This window comes from Hylobates moloch, unplaced genomic scaffold, assembly GCF_009828535.3.
Source record: "Hylobates moloch isolate HMO894 unplaced genomic scaffold, HMol_V3 SCAFFOLD_4, whole genome shotgun sequence".
Classification (NCBI taxonomy): domain Eukaryota; kingdom Metazoa; phylum Chordata; class Mammalia; order Primates; family Hylobatidae; genus Hylobates; species Hylobates moloch.
In genome coordinates, this window is record NW_026652279.1 from 42289379 (window position 1) to 42305834 (window position 16456).

The 16456-nt window shown below is 38.7% G+C and overlaps 1 protein-coding gene across 5 annotated transcripts in view; it reads left to right on the forward strand.

The window, feature by feature from the left end:
• Positions 1 to 16456, forward strand: part of TMEM39A (transmembrane protein 39A) — a 37889-nt gene that overhangs the window by 12131 nt on the left and 9302 nt on the right. For all 5 annotated transcript variants that reach the window (XR_004247676.2, XR_004247675.2, XM_058437455.1 and 2 more), the window contains exons 4-5: positions 1817 to 1900; positions 7133 to 7287. Coding sequence is in view for 3 of the 5 variants with exons in the window: in XM_058437455.1 (XP_058293438.1) it covers positions 1817 to 1900; positions 7133 to 7287 (239 nt within the window). In the remaining 2 variants the exon portion in view is untranslated. The remainder of the gene's footprint in view (positions 1 to 1816; positions 1901 to 7132; positions 7288 to 16456) is intronic.

Sequence of the window (16456 nt, forward strand, 5' to 3'; positions counted from 1 at the left end):
GGGTAAGCAGGGAGGAGTCCTAAAAATAGGAGGGGATAAATACTGTTAGAATCCATTATACTTAGGGAGAAAAGGAAATGATCTAAGGAGTGGAAAGCCACTCTGTTGACATTCTGGCTGTACTATCTCTAAAATGTATACTAAATTTGGCCAGTTAATTCCATATCCATTGCTACTCATGCTGTTCAGTCTGTTATCATTTTTCACTCGAATTAAAAGCAAGAGCTTCTTAACTGATCTTGCCCCACTACAATAATTGTCTCACTCCAGCCTTCTTGCTGCTTTTTAGACATACTAGGCATATATTTTCCTGTCTTAGGGCCTTTGTGATTGCTTTTTCTTCTGTCTGGGGCCCTTTGTCCCCAGAGCTTGTAATGCCAGGTGCCTTTTTTTTCATTCAGCTCTCAGCGCAAATGCCATCCTCTCAGAGATAGCCTCCCTAACTACCAATTTAAATGGGCTCTGCACCTCCTTCTTAAGTCATTATTTGTTACTGTTTTATTTCTTACAAGCAGTTTTAACTATTTACAATGCTTTTGTTTGGGAGCTTGTTTATTGTCATTACTTGCCCTGCTTCTCCAAACAAATTTATTGAAGATATGGGTTTAGCTGCCATAACAGGGTGGCTAAAACAAAATAGAAACTTATTTCCCTATTTAATAAAAGTTTAGGTGGGTGATATAACATCAGCATGGCAACTCTTTGTATTTATTGCTCTTCCAAACCATGGTCCAAGGCAAGTACTCTAACTCCAGTTATCATATCTGACCAGCAGGAAGGAGAAAGAAAAGAGAAAAGGGGACAGCTCCTTCTAGAAGAGTATGGCTTAGAAGTTGTGCATATTACTTTTTCACTCATCCCTTGGCTAAAAGTAGTTTTGCACGGGAGGCTGGAAAATGAACCTTTAGCTGGCTAGGAGTCAGTGCCTAGTTAAATTTTATGGTGATGCAGAAGGAACGAATAGTAATCTCTTCCATTTCCTTTCCCTCTCACACCACAGTAGAAAGTAAGACCCAGGAGAGCAGGAACCTTGGCTGTCATCTTCCACACTGTATCTTTAGTGTGAAGGAGAGTACCTGGCACATTGTAGATGCTATGTATAGATTTATTAAATTAAGTAATCGAGAAATTTAATGTTTCATTCTGGAAGGAATTGTGGAAACCTACAGACCTTTTGATCATCAAAATGAAAATACATTCTGATTCTGGTGGTTCCTGGGATATTGTTGCTAAAGACTTTTCATTTGCTTATTACCACAGTTGTATATACAGACTTAGAACTAGAAGGAACTGTAGACAGCATCTAGGTAATGCTATTATTTTATAGAAGAGACCAAACATAAGGCATACTTCTAAATCAAACTAGAGAGAAACACTAAATGAGTATAATTGATACACCATCTAGTAGAGAGTTTAGTAGATGCCCAATTAGATTAACATAAGCTTGCGTAAGAAACGAACAACAGTAACTTCTGAAGACTGTGAATCCCAACTGATCTATTAAGTTTGACACATTATAAATATGGCATTTTATATAAATTATTCTTGCCATAATTCTGCAGGTTATAACTTAAAGCTGCAATCTTCTCCTTTTAGTACAGTAATACTTTTGAAAAGGGAGAGGAATACATTCCAGGTAGTTTAAAATAGTGTTTAAAAACTTAAAGCAATTTGTTATGAAAGAAGTAGTAGAAGGTACGTAGTCTCTTCAAGATCTCTCATATTCCCATAATAGGATAAACCTCTATTCTTGTAGTAGTGCCGGCTGAATACACATCATATTTCTTTCTGATGTAGTTATTTATTTCTGTTGTAGAATTTTCATCTCATTGATTATCATCTGGCAGCATTCATCACAGTGATGCTTGCGAGGAGGCTTGTATGGGCTCTCATCTCAGAGGTAACAGTTCATTCACTATATTCTATCACATGTAGCTAGAGTTAGTTACTAGAATGGGTGCAGGCTGAAAACGTGACATGTCCCAGTTTAATGAAACAATAAATTACTTTACTCCCATGTGAGTTGTGCCAGCACTTTAAAAAAGGTTTCCCTGCAATGTAATTTTTTAAAATTCAAGTATCAAAAACTTAGAAAATTCATTCGTAGGGTCCGAGCTTGTGTTCCGCTATTGAGTTTTTCAGTACAATTTAAAAAATTTAAATAGTTTCAGTAAAAATAGGATGAATTTCAGGTAACTATTAATACGAAGTGTCATCTGTACACATACAGTTGCACCTAAAACATTCAGTTCCAGATAATATTCACTTGATACTGTTTATTTATATATACCATTTGAGAACATTGTTAGCAAGAAACATTTGAGTTTCTTAGAATTTTAAAAAGCAGTGAGTATCAGAATTAGTATAGGATTAATCTGAAGATTAGAATCTAAGTTTAGTGAGCAGAATGAGAAAGTATTAGAACATTAAATGATCTTTTTAAAATTAAAAGTTGTTGACAGAGCTAGACCATTGGTATCATTTTTCTTTCCTTTTTTTTTTTTTTTTTTTGAGACGGAGTTTCACTCTTGTTGCCCAGGCTGGAGTGCAGTGGCATGATCTCGGCTCACCACAACCTCCGTCTCCTGGGTACAAGCGATTCTCCTGCCTCAGCCTCCCAAGTAGCTGGGATTACAGGCATGCGCCACCACGCCTGGCTAATTTTGTATTTTTAGTAGAGACGGGGTTTCTCCATGTTGGTCAGGCTGGTCTCGAATTCCCAACCTCAGGTGATCCATCTGCCTCGGCCTCCCAAAGTGCTGGGATTACAGGCGTGAGCCACCGTGCCTGGCCTCATTTTTCATATATTTGTAAATCCCAATGAGGCAGGGAAATGTGCTTTCTTAAAATATTGTTATCTTGTGCCCTGTGATTACAAAAACAAAAAATGTTAATTTAGCTGAAGTGGCTAATAATTTTAATCTTGGAACTTATAATTCAGTGTGAAATTTTAAATGAATAGTTACTATAATCACAGATAATTGAGAGTCAACTTCTTTTTCCCAAAACATACATGGAAAGTCTGTGTGTGTAAGCTCTGATTTTCAGGAACCCTATTTCTGGAAGCAGAGTAATTGGAAATACTAAGTCAAGATCTGAAAACCATTTGAAGTTAACCAAAAAGCACAGGTAGTAGGATTCCTTGTTTTTCACAGTAGGAAAGTCTGTTTATAATCTTTTCTTTCAGAGTTTTTATTTAGAGGATGAAAATAGAAACTCACTTTTCGTTATATTGCGAAAGCATGTTCTTTCTTTAGAGGGTCTCAGTGGAATTTTATGTTTTCATTTGTTAAAATAGGAAATGATTTTGTTTCATCCCTTCAGTTACTTGGAAATGCTACTTGTACATGTCCAATTAGTATGCCTAGTTAGTGTGTAACCCTTCAAAACTGGGATTTCTACCTTGTTGCTGCAAAGATTATAACTTAAATGGCCTAAAAGTAGTATAGCAGCTTTTGCATAGCCTTAGTTGGAATAGGCTTGCAATTCTATTTTTTTTTTTTTGAGATGAAGTCTGGCTCTGTTGCCTAGGTTGAAGTGGGAGCGCAGTGGCGCCATCTCAGCTCATGCAACCTCTGCTTCCCAGGTTCGAGTGATTCTCCTGCCTCAGCCTCCTGAGTAGCTGGGATTACAGGCGCCCACCACCATACCCAGCTAATTTTTGTGTTTTTAGTAGAGACAGGGTTTCACTATGTTGGCCAGGCTGGTCTCGAACTTCTGGTCTAAAGTGATCCACCCACCTTGGCCTCCCAAAGTGCTGGGATTACAGGCGTGAGCCATCGCGCCTGGCCAAGGCTTGCAGTTCTTAATGGGAACAGAATACTTAAGCTAAATTTAAACATAGTTTTATCAAAGTCTTAATTCTGTAACTTAATGTTCATCAGTAAGGGAATGTTTAAATAATTTTGGTACATCTACATAATGGAATAGCATACAGCCATTGACAACATGAAAATGTGTTGATGTGTTGACCTCCAAGATGTTAAAAAAGCAAGGTGCAGAACAGTGTTTAAAATAAGACAGGAGGAGGGAACAAAATATATTTGCTTATATATGAATAAATTGTTTCCAGAAGGACATACAAATTAATAACAGGTTGCACAGTTGGTGGCTAGGAGACAGAATCAGCAGGTGGGAAGCTTTTCACTACAAGCACTGTTACATGTTTTGTGTTTTGAGTGATGTGAATATATTACCTATTCAAAAATTTAAAATAAGAGCTGTATAGTGATTTTCTTCCTAAAATATCTAAATTAGATGGATAAAACCTATCATAAATCATCTTTCTTTCCTTCCATTAAAATATGTTTTCCTCCTTTTTTTGCATATATCACAGAAAGGATCCCTACCCTGAGAAAGACCAGTAATATTTAAGGAGAGGCTGCTGGTAATTAATTCATAAACGGAAATGCTATTCAGAGAGGACTACCTCTCCACGTAGGTAGAGTCTGTTTATTCACTTCCAGGCCAGCTCTGCCTGTTCACCTCCAGGGTAACTCTACTTCTATACTTGCTTCACAAGACTAGAAGTAAATTTAGCTATTCTTTCACCAACCTGAAGCAACTCTCTTTTTAAAAATTGTTTTTCTAAATAGGAAAATAGTATATTTTATTGAAAAAAATTTGAAAAACACTAAAATATAAAGCAGGACATTTAAAAATTGCTCACAATCTCATTATTGAAGACCACTTTTTGGGGGGGGGTAGGGGGCAGATGGAGTTTTGCTCTTGTCGCCCAGGCTGTAAAATGGCGTGATCTTGGCTCACTGCAACCTCCGCCTCCTCGGTTCCAGCGATTCTCCTGCCTCAGCCTCCCAAGTAGCTGGGATTACAGGCGCCCACCACCATGCCCAGATAATTTTTGCATTTTTAGTAGAGACAGGGTTTCACCATGTTGGCCAGGCTGGTCTCAAACTCCAGACCTCAGGTGATCCACCCGCCTCTACCTCCCAAAGTGCTGGGATTACAGGCATGAGCCACTGCGCCCGGCCAAAGACCACGTTTTGCTATATTTTCTTCTGATCTTCATATGCATATGAAGATTTTATATTTACATTTATTTTACTATATTTGAGAATTATTTTTATACGGTTTCATATCCTGTACTTTAAAATTAATATAATGTCATGAATATTTTTCTGCCCCTCACCTAGCGAAATCTTGCTTATCCTTTAGGTCTCAGCTTGAATATCGTTTACTAACAGAAGCCATCTCTAGAATAGGATCTCCTGTTATTTACTTTCCATAGCAGCCTACTCTTCCTATAGCACTCATTACAATTTAAAAAATGATTAGATATAAGTTTAATACTTGTTTTTCTTGGTTAGTCGGCTTCATAAACACAGGGGTTTTGTTTGTCTTGGTTACCACTGTGCCCCTAGGACCTGGTAAAGGGTCTGTCACATACAGCACAGTGATTAGCAGCTTGGGGCTCTGGAATAAGGCAAAATTAATCAACAAATCCAAGCTCTGTGCTCTGATGACATTGGGCAGAAGTAGTCTTTTTTATTTCTAACCCTGAACTTTTGAGAAGGAGGTAATGGAGTAACTCCAATAGCTTAAATAACTTTACTAAGCTTTGATATGTTAGGTAAATTGGCATGAAGGTGTGTATCAGGGGAGTTATGTGAAGCTATGTGCCAGGCTATGGCTGAGAAGAGCTTGAGCCATCTTCACAGTTTGAGGCTTAAGCCGTTCATTATGGCATTTATTTAACTGCTGCTTTGCATTTTAAAGTAACTATATATTACGCATATATGCTGTGTATATATATATATATATATAGTATTCAGTATACAGTATATTGCATATATGTTATAGGTACTCCACAATATGATCTGTAAACTAAGAAACGAATATATAGGAGGGACCTGAAAAGCTCCTTATCCCCTACCATGTACTGTTGACTCTAGATAATTTTTTTCTCCTTTCTGGGTTCCAACACTACTCTCTTAGAGGTTATGGGGATCCTCCATTTTCCCCTACATTTTGCTCATTCTCTTCTCCCTAGTTCATTTAGAAAGAAAATGGCATTGCAGAGTTAAGTTTTGACAAGTACTTACTATATTTAGTCGGTTTTAAAGATTTGCAATTGAAGAAGCATATTTGAATAGCTGTGAGAAAAAGAATTGGAAGTGATTATGCATTATTTCCATGTTTGCAAAAGTTAAAAAAGAAACTTATTTATATAGGGATCTGTCAAAGAAGATTGGATTATTTTTTGGAACTTCACTAATTTATTAAACATTAATTCACCAAGCAAATTAGAGGTGAGGATTCAAAGAAAAATTAAAATATTGTTACTGCTGTTGAGGCCCTTTATAGTTTAGTGGGAAGTAAGACAGATAAATTAGTGGCTCTCCATGTTTATGTACATAAAAAATCAGGCCAGCCACAGTGGCTCACGCCTGTAATCCCAGCACTTTGGGAGGTGGGTGGATCACAAGGTCAGGAGTTCAAGACAATCCTGGCCAACATGGTAAAACCCTGTCTCTACTAAAAATACAAAAATTAGCTGGGCGTGGTGGTGCACGCCTGTAATCCCAGCTACTCAGGAGGCTGAGGCAGGAGAATCGCTTGAACCGAGGAGTCGGAGGTTGCAGTGAGCCGAGATTGTGCCACTGCACTCCAGCCTCGGCAACAGCAACAGAGCGAGACTTCGTCTCAAAAAAAAAAAAAATTTAAAAATAAATAAATAAATAAATCACTGGTTAAGTTGTTAAAATATAGGTTGCTTGGCTCAAGATTTTATTCCTTACCTCTGGAGAGGAAAGTTGTTAGGAGTTTACATGTCCAATTAGTAGCCCAGGTCATTCTGATGGAACAAAATAATATGATCCATGGAACATACATTGAGAAGCTCCAATGTTAATAAATTAGATGATATAAAAAGACCTTAAAAGAGGTCTATAGATGGCACTATCGGGGTGGAAGAAGGAAACAACTGTGCCTGGAGAAGTCTGAATTTTCAATTATCATGAAGATAAGGTGGGATGGGGCAGTTTTTCTTTTATTTCACTTTTTAAAGACACATTTTAACTTCCACTAAACCTAGTAAGTTCTTACTTGAATTACAATGCTTTTGAAGAAGATCATTTATAAAATGTTCCTTTTGGTGCTTCCAAACTTTCAGGCTACTAAGGCAGGTGCAGCGTCAATGATTCACTACATGGTTCTGATATCAGCTCGCTTGGTACTACTCACTTTGTGTGGATGGGTACTTTGTTGGACCCTCGTCAATCTCTTTCGAAGCCATTCAGTCCTCAATCTCCTTTTCCTTGGCTATCCGTGAGTACTCCAGTTTTACCATGTTATTAGTAAACCTTTTGAAATTATTTCGGTCATGTAAACGATACTTTAAGAGAGTGAAAAATGAAATTTTTCAAATATAAATGAAGCATTTAGAAAACTGGGAAATCATGAGCATGGTGAACATACAATTTGTTTTCTAAACTGGAGTACAGTTGGGACAACAGGCATAAACCAGGATTGTCCTGGGAAACCTGGAATGTAGGGTGTCTTGCCAGTGGAGAATATTTTAATTATCTCTCTTCACCAAGTAAAGGCCCCTCTTGCTATCTATAATTGGGCAAACATTAGTTAATTTTAGATGAATGCACTGGTTTGAAAACCAGTCTTACCCTTGGTTGGTCATATTACTTTGATCTTCTGGTTCCTGTAACAGAAGTACAATAAGTAGTCCTCCCTTATCCATGGTTTTGATTTCTGAAGTTTCGGTTACCTGCGATCAACCAAGGTCCAGAAACATTAAATAGAAAATTCCAGAAATATGTGACAAGTTATGTTTTAAATTGTGTGCTGTTCTGAGTAGTACGGTGAAATTCCTCGCCATCCCATTTTGTCCCACCAGGATGTGAATCATCTCTTCGTCCACCATGTCCGTGCTGTGCATGCTACCTGTCAATTAGTTGCTTAGTAGTGGACTTGGTTATTAGATGGACTGGCATGGTGTCACAGGGCTTGTGTTGACGTGACTTTTTTTTTTTTTTTTTTGAGACGGAGTCTTGCTCTGTCGCCCAGGCTGGAGTGCAGTGGCGCAATCTCGGCTCACTGCAAGCTCCTCCGCCTCCTGGGTTCCCGCCATTCTCCTGCCTCAGCCTCCCGAGTAGCTGGGACTACAGGCGCCTGCCACCACGCCCGGCTAATTTTTTGTATTTTTTAGTAGAGACAGGGTTTCACTGTGGTCTCGATCTCCTGACCTCGTGATCCGCCCGCCTCGGCCTCCCAAAGTGCTGGGATTACAAGCATGAGCCACCGTGCCCGGCCTACACATGACCTTTATTTTACTTAATATGGCTCCAAAGTGTAGTTATGCTTACAATTCAGGTATGCCAAAGGAAAGCTGTAAAGTGCTTCCTTTAAGTGAAAAGGGAAAGTTCTTGACTTAGTAAGGAAAGATGAAAAATCATGCTGAGGTTGCTAAGATTTACTGTAAGAATGAATCTTCTATCCGTGAAATTGCAAACAGTATATTGTTATAATTGTTCTATTTTATTACTAATCTCTTAATGTACCTAATTTATAAGTTAAAACTTTATTGTATGTATGTATATATAGTATAGGAAAAAACATAGTGTATGTAGGGTTTGGTACTATCCATGGTTTTAGGCATCCACTAGGGTGTTGGAATGTCTTCCTGCAGGTAAGAGGGTCTACTGTATGCCATATTCAAGTGCTGTAGACATGTATATGTATTATTATTGTAACTAACATTTTATTACAAAACCTTTTAAACATTCAACAAGATTGAAAGAATTTTACAGCTATCACCAGTGTAATCCTCACCCAGATGATTCTGCCTATTAATGTTTTACTATAATTGTGTAATACTTATCTGTCCATCTCTCCATCCCTCTATCCATTAGTCCATCTTACTTTTGATGTATTTCAAAGTTTCAGACCTCAGTTTGCTTCCCCCTCAATACTTCAGCATGTGTGTGTCATTAACTAGAGCTCGATATTTGTTGACAGCTTTTTTTCTTTTGAGATTAAATTCATATAAATAAAATTCCCGCTGGGCGTGGTGGCTCAAGCCTGTAATCCTAGCACTTTGGGAGGCCGAGGTGGGCAGATCACCTGAGGTTAGGAGTTCGACACCAGCCTGGCCAACATGGCGAAACCCCGTCTCTACTAAAAATAAAAAAAATTAGCAGGGCGTGGTGGCACGTGTCTGTAATCCCACTTACTTGGGAGGCTGAGGCAGAAGAATCACTTGAACCCAGGAGATGGAGGTTGCAATGAGCCAGGATCGCGCCATTGCACTCCAGACTGGGCGACAAGAGCAAGACTCTGTCATAAATAAATACATACATACATACATACATACATACATACACACACCCCAAATCTTGTGTATATGGAATTTTATTAACTGTGGACACACCTGTGTGACTTAATCCCCTGTCAATAAATAAATAAATAAATAAAATAAAAATAAAATTCTCAAATCTTGTGTACATGGAGTTTTGTTAAATGCAGACACACCTGTGTGACTTAATCCCCTGTCAAGACTTCAGAGCGTTACGCATACTCCACAAGATTCTGTCATGCCACTTTCCCATCAAACCCCACCACTGTCCAGAGACGGTTGCTTTTTTTTTGAGACAGAGTTTTGCTCTGTCATCCAGGCTGGAATGCAGTAGAGCAATCTCAGCTCACTGCAGCCTTGACCTCTCAGGCTCAAGCAATTCTCCCACTTCAGCCCCCAAGTAGCTGGGACTACATGTGCACACCACCATGCTCCGCTAATTTTTGTTTTGTTTTGTTTTGTTTTTGTAGAGGCAGGATTTTACCATGTTGCCCCAGGCGGAGGAGTAAGGTTTTTTTGATTCCAGAGTCTTTTGTCTTAATCATTATTATATCAGTAGTTCTCAAAATGTAGTTTCTAGAACAGCAGCATCAGCATCACCTATAAATTTGTTAGAAATTCTCAGAATCTACCCCAAACCTACTGAAATAGAAACTGGAAAGTAGGACCTAGCAAGTTGTGTTTTAACAAGCCTTTGAGGTGATTCTGATGCATGCTCAAGTTTGAGAATTACTGCTTTATATTATTATTGTGCTGAAGTGTTAGCGTGAATTTATGTGGGTAATTACAAAGTATGAAATCAAGTCATAATTAGAGATTGTGCTAATAAGGATGACAGAAACAGTCTTTCTATTGGTTATACTATAGTAGGTCTGATTACATTGTTTAAACAGTTATTTAAGTCACTCATCAACTGAATTCATTAATATTACCCTTGTTTTCTACAAAATGAATTATCTGTTACGAACATTTTTCATGACTGATTTCATATGAGGAATATATTTTACATGAATTGTTTCTATATTTATAGATTAATATTTCAGCCATTTGAGTTGAAAATAAATTTTTAGTCATTCTCCTTACTGGTTGAATCAGAAGATTAACCGTATCTAATTTGAAAGGCTAATTATGGATATATTGAAGAATATTTTGGCCAAGTTTAAGAGGATTACTATTATCAAGATGGCTAGCAAACTTTTCTGTTTCAATTTAAGCATATAAAGAAACTTACTCTTAGAGGCTCTCCACACCCCTTAAAACAATGAAATAATTATGTAATTTAAATACATTTTAGTTTTAAACATACAGGCATACCTCAGAGATGTTGTAAGTTCTGTTCCAGACTGCTGCAATAAAGCAAATATCACAAAGCGAGTCATGTCAATTTTTTGATTTCCTAGTGCATATGAAAGTTATGTATACACTATACTGTAGTCTGTTTTGTTTTATGTTATGTTATGTTATGTTATGTTATGTTACGTTGTTATGTTATGTTAGAGACAAGGTCTTGCTGTGTTGCCCAGGCTGGAGTGCAGTGGTGCAATCACAGCTCACTGCAGCCTTGCCCCCCTAGGATTGCTCAAGCAATCCTTGGGGACTGGGACTGTAGGCGTGTGCCACCATGCCTGGCTGATTTTTAAATTTTTTTGTGGAGATCGGGTCTCGTTTTGTTGCCCAGGCTGGTCTTGAACTCCTGGGCTCAAGTGATCCTCTTGCCTTGGCCTCCCAAAGTGCTGGGGTTACAGAGGTGAGCCACCATGCCCAGCCTTATACTATCTGTATTCTATTAAGTACACAATAGCATTGTGTCTTTTAAAAGTACATATGTTAATTAAAAAATACTTGATTGCTAAAATATGCTGATGAGCATTTGAGCTTTCAGTGAGTTGTAATCTTCTTGCTGGTGGAGAGTCTTGCCTCAATGTTGATGGCTGCTGACTCATCAGGGTGGTGGTTGCTGAAGGTTGGGATGGCTTTGTCACTTTCTTAAAATAAGACAACAGTGAAGTTTGCCACATCAGTTGACACTTCCTTTCAGGAAACATATCTCTGTAGCATGTGATGTGTTTGATAGATGATATGTTACCCACAGTGGAACTTCTTTCAACATTGAAGTCATTTCTCTCAAACCTTGTTGCTGCTGTAACAACTAAGTTTATATAATATTCTAAACTGTTTGTCATTTCAACAGTGTTCACAGCATCTTTATCAGAAATAGATTTTATCTCAAGAAACAACTTTCTTATCCATAAGAAGCACTCCTTATCTGTTTAAGTTTGATTGTGAGAGAGTGCAGCCACATCTTCAGGCTTCACTTTTTTTTTTTTTGAGACAGGGTCTCACTGTTGCCCAGGTTGGAGTGCAGTGGTATAATCATGGCTCACTGCAACATCCGTCTCCTGGGCTCAAGTGATCCTCCCACCTCAGCCTCTCAAGTAGCTGGGACTACAGGTGTGTGCCACCATGCCCAGCTAATTTTTGTATTTTGTTTTTTTGTAGAGGTGGGGTTTTGCTATGTTGCCTAGGCTGGTGTCGAACTCCTAGGCTCAAGGGATCCAGCCTCCTTGGCTTCCCAAAGTGCTGGGATTACAGGCATGAGCCACTGCACCTAGTCCAGGCTCCACTTCTAATTCTAGTTCTGTTGCGTTTTCTACCACGTTTGCAGTTACTTTCTCCAGTGAAGTCTTGAACCTCTCAAAGTCATCCGCGAGGGTAGGAATCAACTTCCTCCAGATTTGCTTATGTTGATATTTTGACCTCCTCTCATAAATCACAAATGTTCTCAATGGCATTTAGCATGGTGAATTCTTTCCAGATGGTTTTCAGTTTACTTTGCCTAGATCCATTGGAGGAATCTCTATTTAATGCAGAAATAGCCTTACAAAACATATTTCTTAAATAATAAGATTTGAAAATCAGAATTACTTCTTGATTCATGGCTGCAGAATAGATGCTATCTTAACAGGCATAAAAACAACAATCTCCATCAGAGCCTTTGGTGACTAGGTACATTGTCAATGAGCAGTAAGTACCTTTTTTTTTTTTTTTTTTTGAGAGGGAGTCTCGCTCTGTTGGCCAGGCTGGAATGCAGTGGTGTGATCTCAGCTCACTGCAACCTCTGCCTCCCAGGTTCAAGTGATTGTCCTGCCTCAGCCTCCCAAGTAGCTGGGACTACAGGTGCGTGCCACCATGCCTGGCTGATTTCCTTGGATTTTTAGTAGAGTCGGGGTTTCACTATGTTGGCCATGCTGGTCTCGAACTCCTGACCTCAGGTGCTCCGCCTGCCTCAGCCTCCCAAAGTGCTGGGATTACAGGCGTGAGCCACCACGCCCAGCCGTACATCATATTTTTAAAGGAATCTTTTCTAAACAGTAGTTTCAACAGTGAGCTTATTCAGTAAACCATGCTATAAACAGATGTGCTGTCATCCAGATATGTTGTTCTATTTCTAGAGCATTGGCAGAGTAGATTTTGCATAATTCTTAAGGATGGTAGGATTTTTGGAATGGTAAATAAGCATTGGCTTCCACTTAAAGTCGCCAGCTGCGTTAGCCACTAACAAGAGAGTCAGCTTATCCTTTGAAGCTTTGAAGCCAGGCATTGACTTCTCCTCTCTAGGTATGGAAGTCTAGATGGCATCTTCTTCCAATACAGTATAAGGCTGTTTTGTCACCATTGAAAAGTCTGTTAGTTTAGCCACCTTCATCAGTGATCTTAGCTAGGTCTTCTGGATAACTTGCTACAGTTTGTACATTCACATTTGCTGTTTCACGTTGTGCTTTTATGTTATGTGACAGCTTCTTTCCTTAAACCTCATGAACTAACCGCTGTTAACCTTCAGACGTTTCTTCTGTAGCTTTCTCACCTCTCTGGAAGTTCATAGACTTAAAAACAGGGCTTTGCCCTGGATTAGGTTGGTTTAGGGCAATGTTGTGGCTGGTCGATCCAGACCATATCAGCAAAACTTTCTCCGTATCAGCAGTGAGGCTGTTTGGCTTTGTTACCATTTGTATGTTCACTGGAGTAGCACTTTTAATTTCCTTGAAGAACTTTTTCTTTGCATTTACGATTTGGCTAGCTAATACAAGAGGCCTAGCTTTCAGCTTGTCTGGGCTTTTGACATGCTTTCTCACTAAGCTTAATATCTACCTTTTGATTTTTAGTGAGAGATGTGTGATGTCCTTTCACTTGAACACTCGGAGGCCATTTAGGGTTATTAGTTGGCCTAATTTCAATATTCTTGTGTTTTAGGGAATAGGGAGGTTGACGTGAGGGAGAGAGATGGGGAATGGCTCCTTGATGGAACAGTGAGAACACACATTTATCCATTAAGTTTGCTGTCTCATATGGGTGCAGTTTGTAGTGCCCCAAAACAATTACATTAGTAATATCAAAGATCACATTTCGCATAACAGATGTCATAGTAATGAAAAAGTTTGAAATATTGGGAGAATTATCAAAATATGACAGAGACACAAAGTGAGCACTTTGGAAAATGGCACCCCCCAGATATGCTTGATGCATGGTTGCCACACACCTTCAGTTTGTAATAAATACAGTATCTGGGAAGCACAGTGAAGTGAAATGCAATAAAATGAGGTCTGCCTGTATTTGCCTTTGTTACTTTTAAGAAGTTGTATAATCCACCTTTTATCTAAACTTCAATTTAAAAATCAAAAGTGCGAGAAATTTAAAATACTAGATTATGACTATAGCAACATATTTAATTTCCTGTTTATTCATAGGTTAAACTAAGAAAGAGGCCCTTTTCTGCCTCTTTTTTTTTTTACCCCTCAGTTCTCAAATAGCTTCTCATTAGGGTAAATTAGTCTAAAGTCTAACAGTTGTGGTTCCTAAGTGTATCTTGAATTGGTCCAATGCTCTCCATAGTTTTTACTACTGCATTATCAACCTTCATCTGGTCCTCTGATAATGCATTCTTATTCCCCTCCATTTCATTTTTATTGTAGCTAGAATGATTTTCACAATGGGAAATTTAATCATGTTACTAACCCTCTTTAAAATCCTTTAATGAATTATTTTCTTTACCTCACAAAGCCCTCCATTGTAGAGCCCAGTATGGGGATAGGGCAGGTCGCCTTACCCATAGAATGAGGGCCACGCAGTTATGTGGCAGTGAGACTACAAAGAAGGGTAAAGAATTGGGGCCATCATTGCAATCTACCACACACTCCAGCCTCTTATCCCCACCCCTACACCTACACATGCAGGTTGTGTTTTGGCAACATTGAACTTCTGATGACCTGCTCTAGCCATCACAAATATGCACATGTGAGAGTTTTTTGTCTAATACTTCTCTGGCTGGGTGTGGTGGCTCACACCTGTAATCCCAGCACTTTGCAAGGCCCAGGCGGTAGGATCACTTGAGCTCAGGAGTTCAAGACCAGCCTGAGCAACATAGGGAGACCCTGTTTCTACCACAAATAAAATAATTAGCCGCGTGTAATGGCATGTGCCTGTAGTCCTAGCTACTTGGGAGGCTGAGGTGGGAGAATTGCCTGAGCCCAAGAAGTTGAGGTTTCAGTGAGCCGTAATCTCGCTACTGTACTCCAGTCTGGGTGACAGAGTAAGACCTTGTCTCAAAAAAAAAAAAAAAATTAGAATTAATACTTCTACCTCTACCCACTCTTGTCCTCCCAAGGGCACATTCACAGTAGATCCCAGAGCTAATGCTAAGAATGTTCTTAATTAGTAACATCAGTTCTCCCTCTGTAGAAAACTATGGATAAGTGTCATCTGTTCATTTTGTTATAAAATGTATAACTAAATATCTTTTTTTTTTTTTTTTTTTTGAGAAGGAATTTCACTCTTGTTGCCCAGGCTGGAGTACAATGGTACGATCTCGGCTCACTGCAACCTCCACCTCCAGGGTTCAAGTGATTCTCCTGCCTCAGCCTCCGAGTAGCTGGGATTACAGGCACGCACCACCACACCCAGCTAATTTTTGTATTATTAGTAGAGACAGAGTTTTACCATGTTGACCAGGCTGGTCTTGAACTCCTGACCTCAGGTGACCCGCTCGCCTTGGCCTCCCAAAGTGCTGGGATTATAGGCATGACGGACTGTGCCTGGCCCTAAATATCTTTTTATTTGCCATTTTTCATATCTGAATTTATGTCCATGAAATGACCATTTAATTTATAATACCTAGGTCACAATGTGGAAATTACTTGATGAGGACTTGAAGTATTTTAAAAAATTTTAAGGAACCAACAGTTGGAATACTATAAGAAGTTATCAAAAGTCTCAAAAATGTTCACTTCTTTTAACCAAGTAATTTTACTTGTAGAAATTCATTTGTACTTCCAGAATTTTTTTTTATTAATGAGACATTTATTGCATACTTAAACAGTGTTACAGCCACTATCTGAGGTACCAGAGTTACAGCAGTGAATTAATTACGTTGAAATCTCTGGCTCATAGAGCTTAAATTGTGGTGAAGGGAAGATTGACTAAGAAAGAAAACAAACAAAACTACCCCAAAGTTAAAAATCGAATAAACCTGGTAAGATCTGTGGAGAAAAATAAGCAGGAAAGGAGAAGTAGGGTCGCCTGCGGGAGTGGGATGAGTGATACAGTAGGGAGGCAGGAGGGCCCCCTGCTAAGAAAGGGACATTTGAAGTAAAGAACAAGCTGTACTAAAATCACCAAACATATACAAGTGTTGGGAAAATCCTTATCACACTGTTATTTATAGTAGTGGAAAATAAGAAACAGCCCGTTTCCAACAAGAGAGAAATGGGTAAATTATGGTATTTCTGTATGAGAATACTATTGTATCTTTAAAAATTTCTATAGAAAAATATTTAGACTTGAGAAAATAGTACACAGGGAAAATACTCAATATACACACATGCACACATACAAAGTTTAAACAGCAGGATACAAGACACATTGTACTGTATGAGGCCAAACACGAAAAAAGCATATGTAACTGTAATACAAAGTTTACAAACTTTATATTGGAAATATGTGCATCTAGTTATAAAAATGATTATTGCTAAGTGATGTGTGTTTTGCCATTGTGGTTTTTCTGTAGGTTCTTAATAATCTACAATGAATGTGCACTGCTTTTATGGAAAGAAATTGAAGAGCTCCCCAGATAAT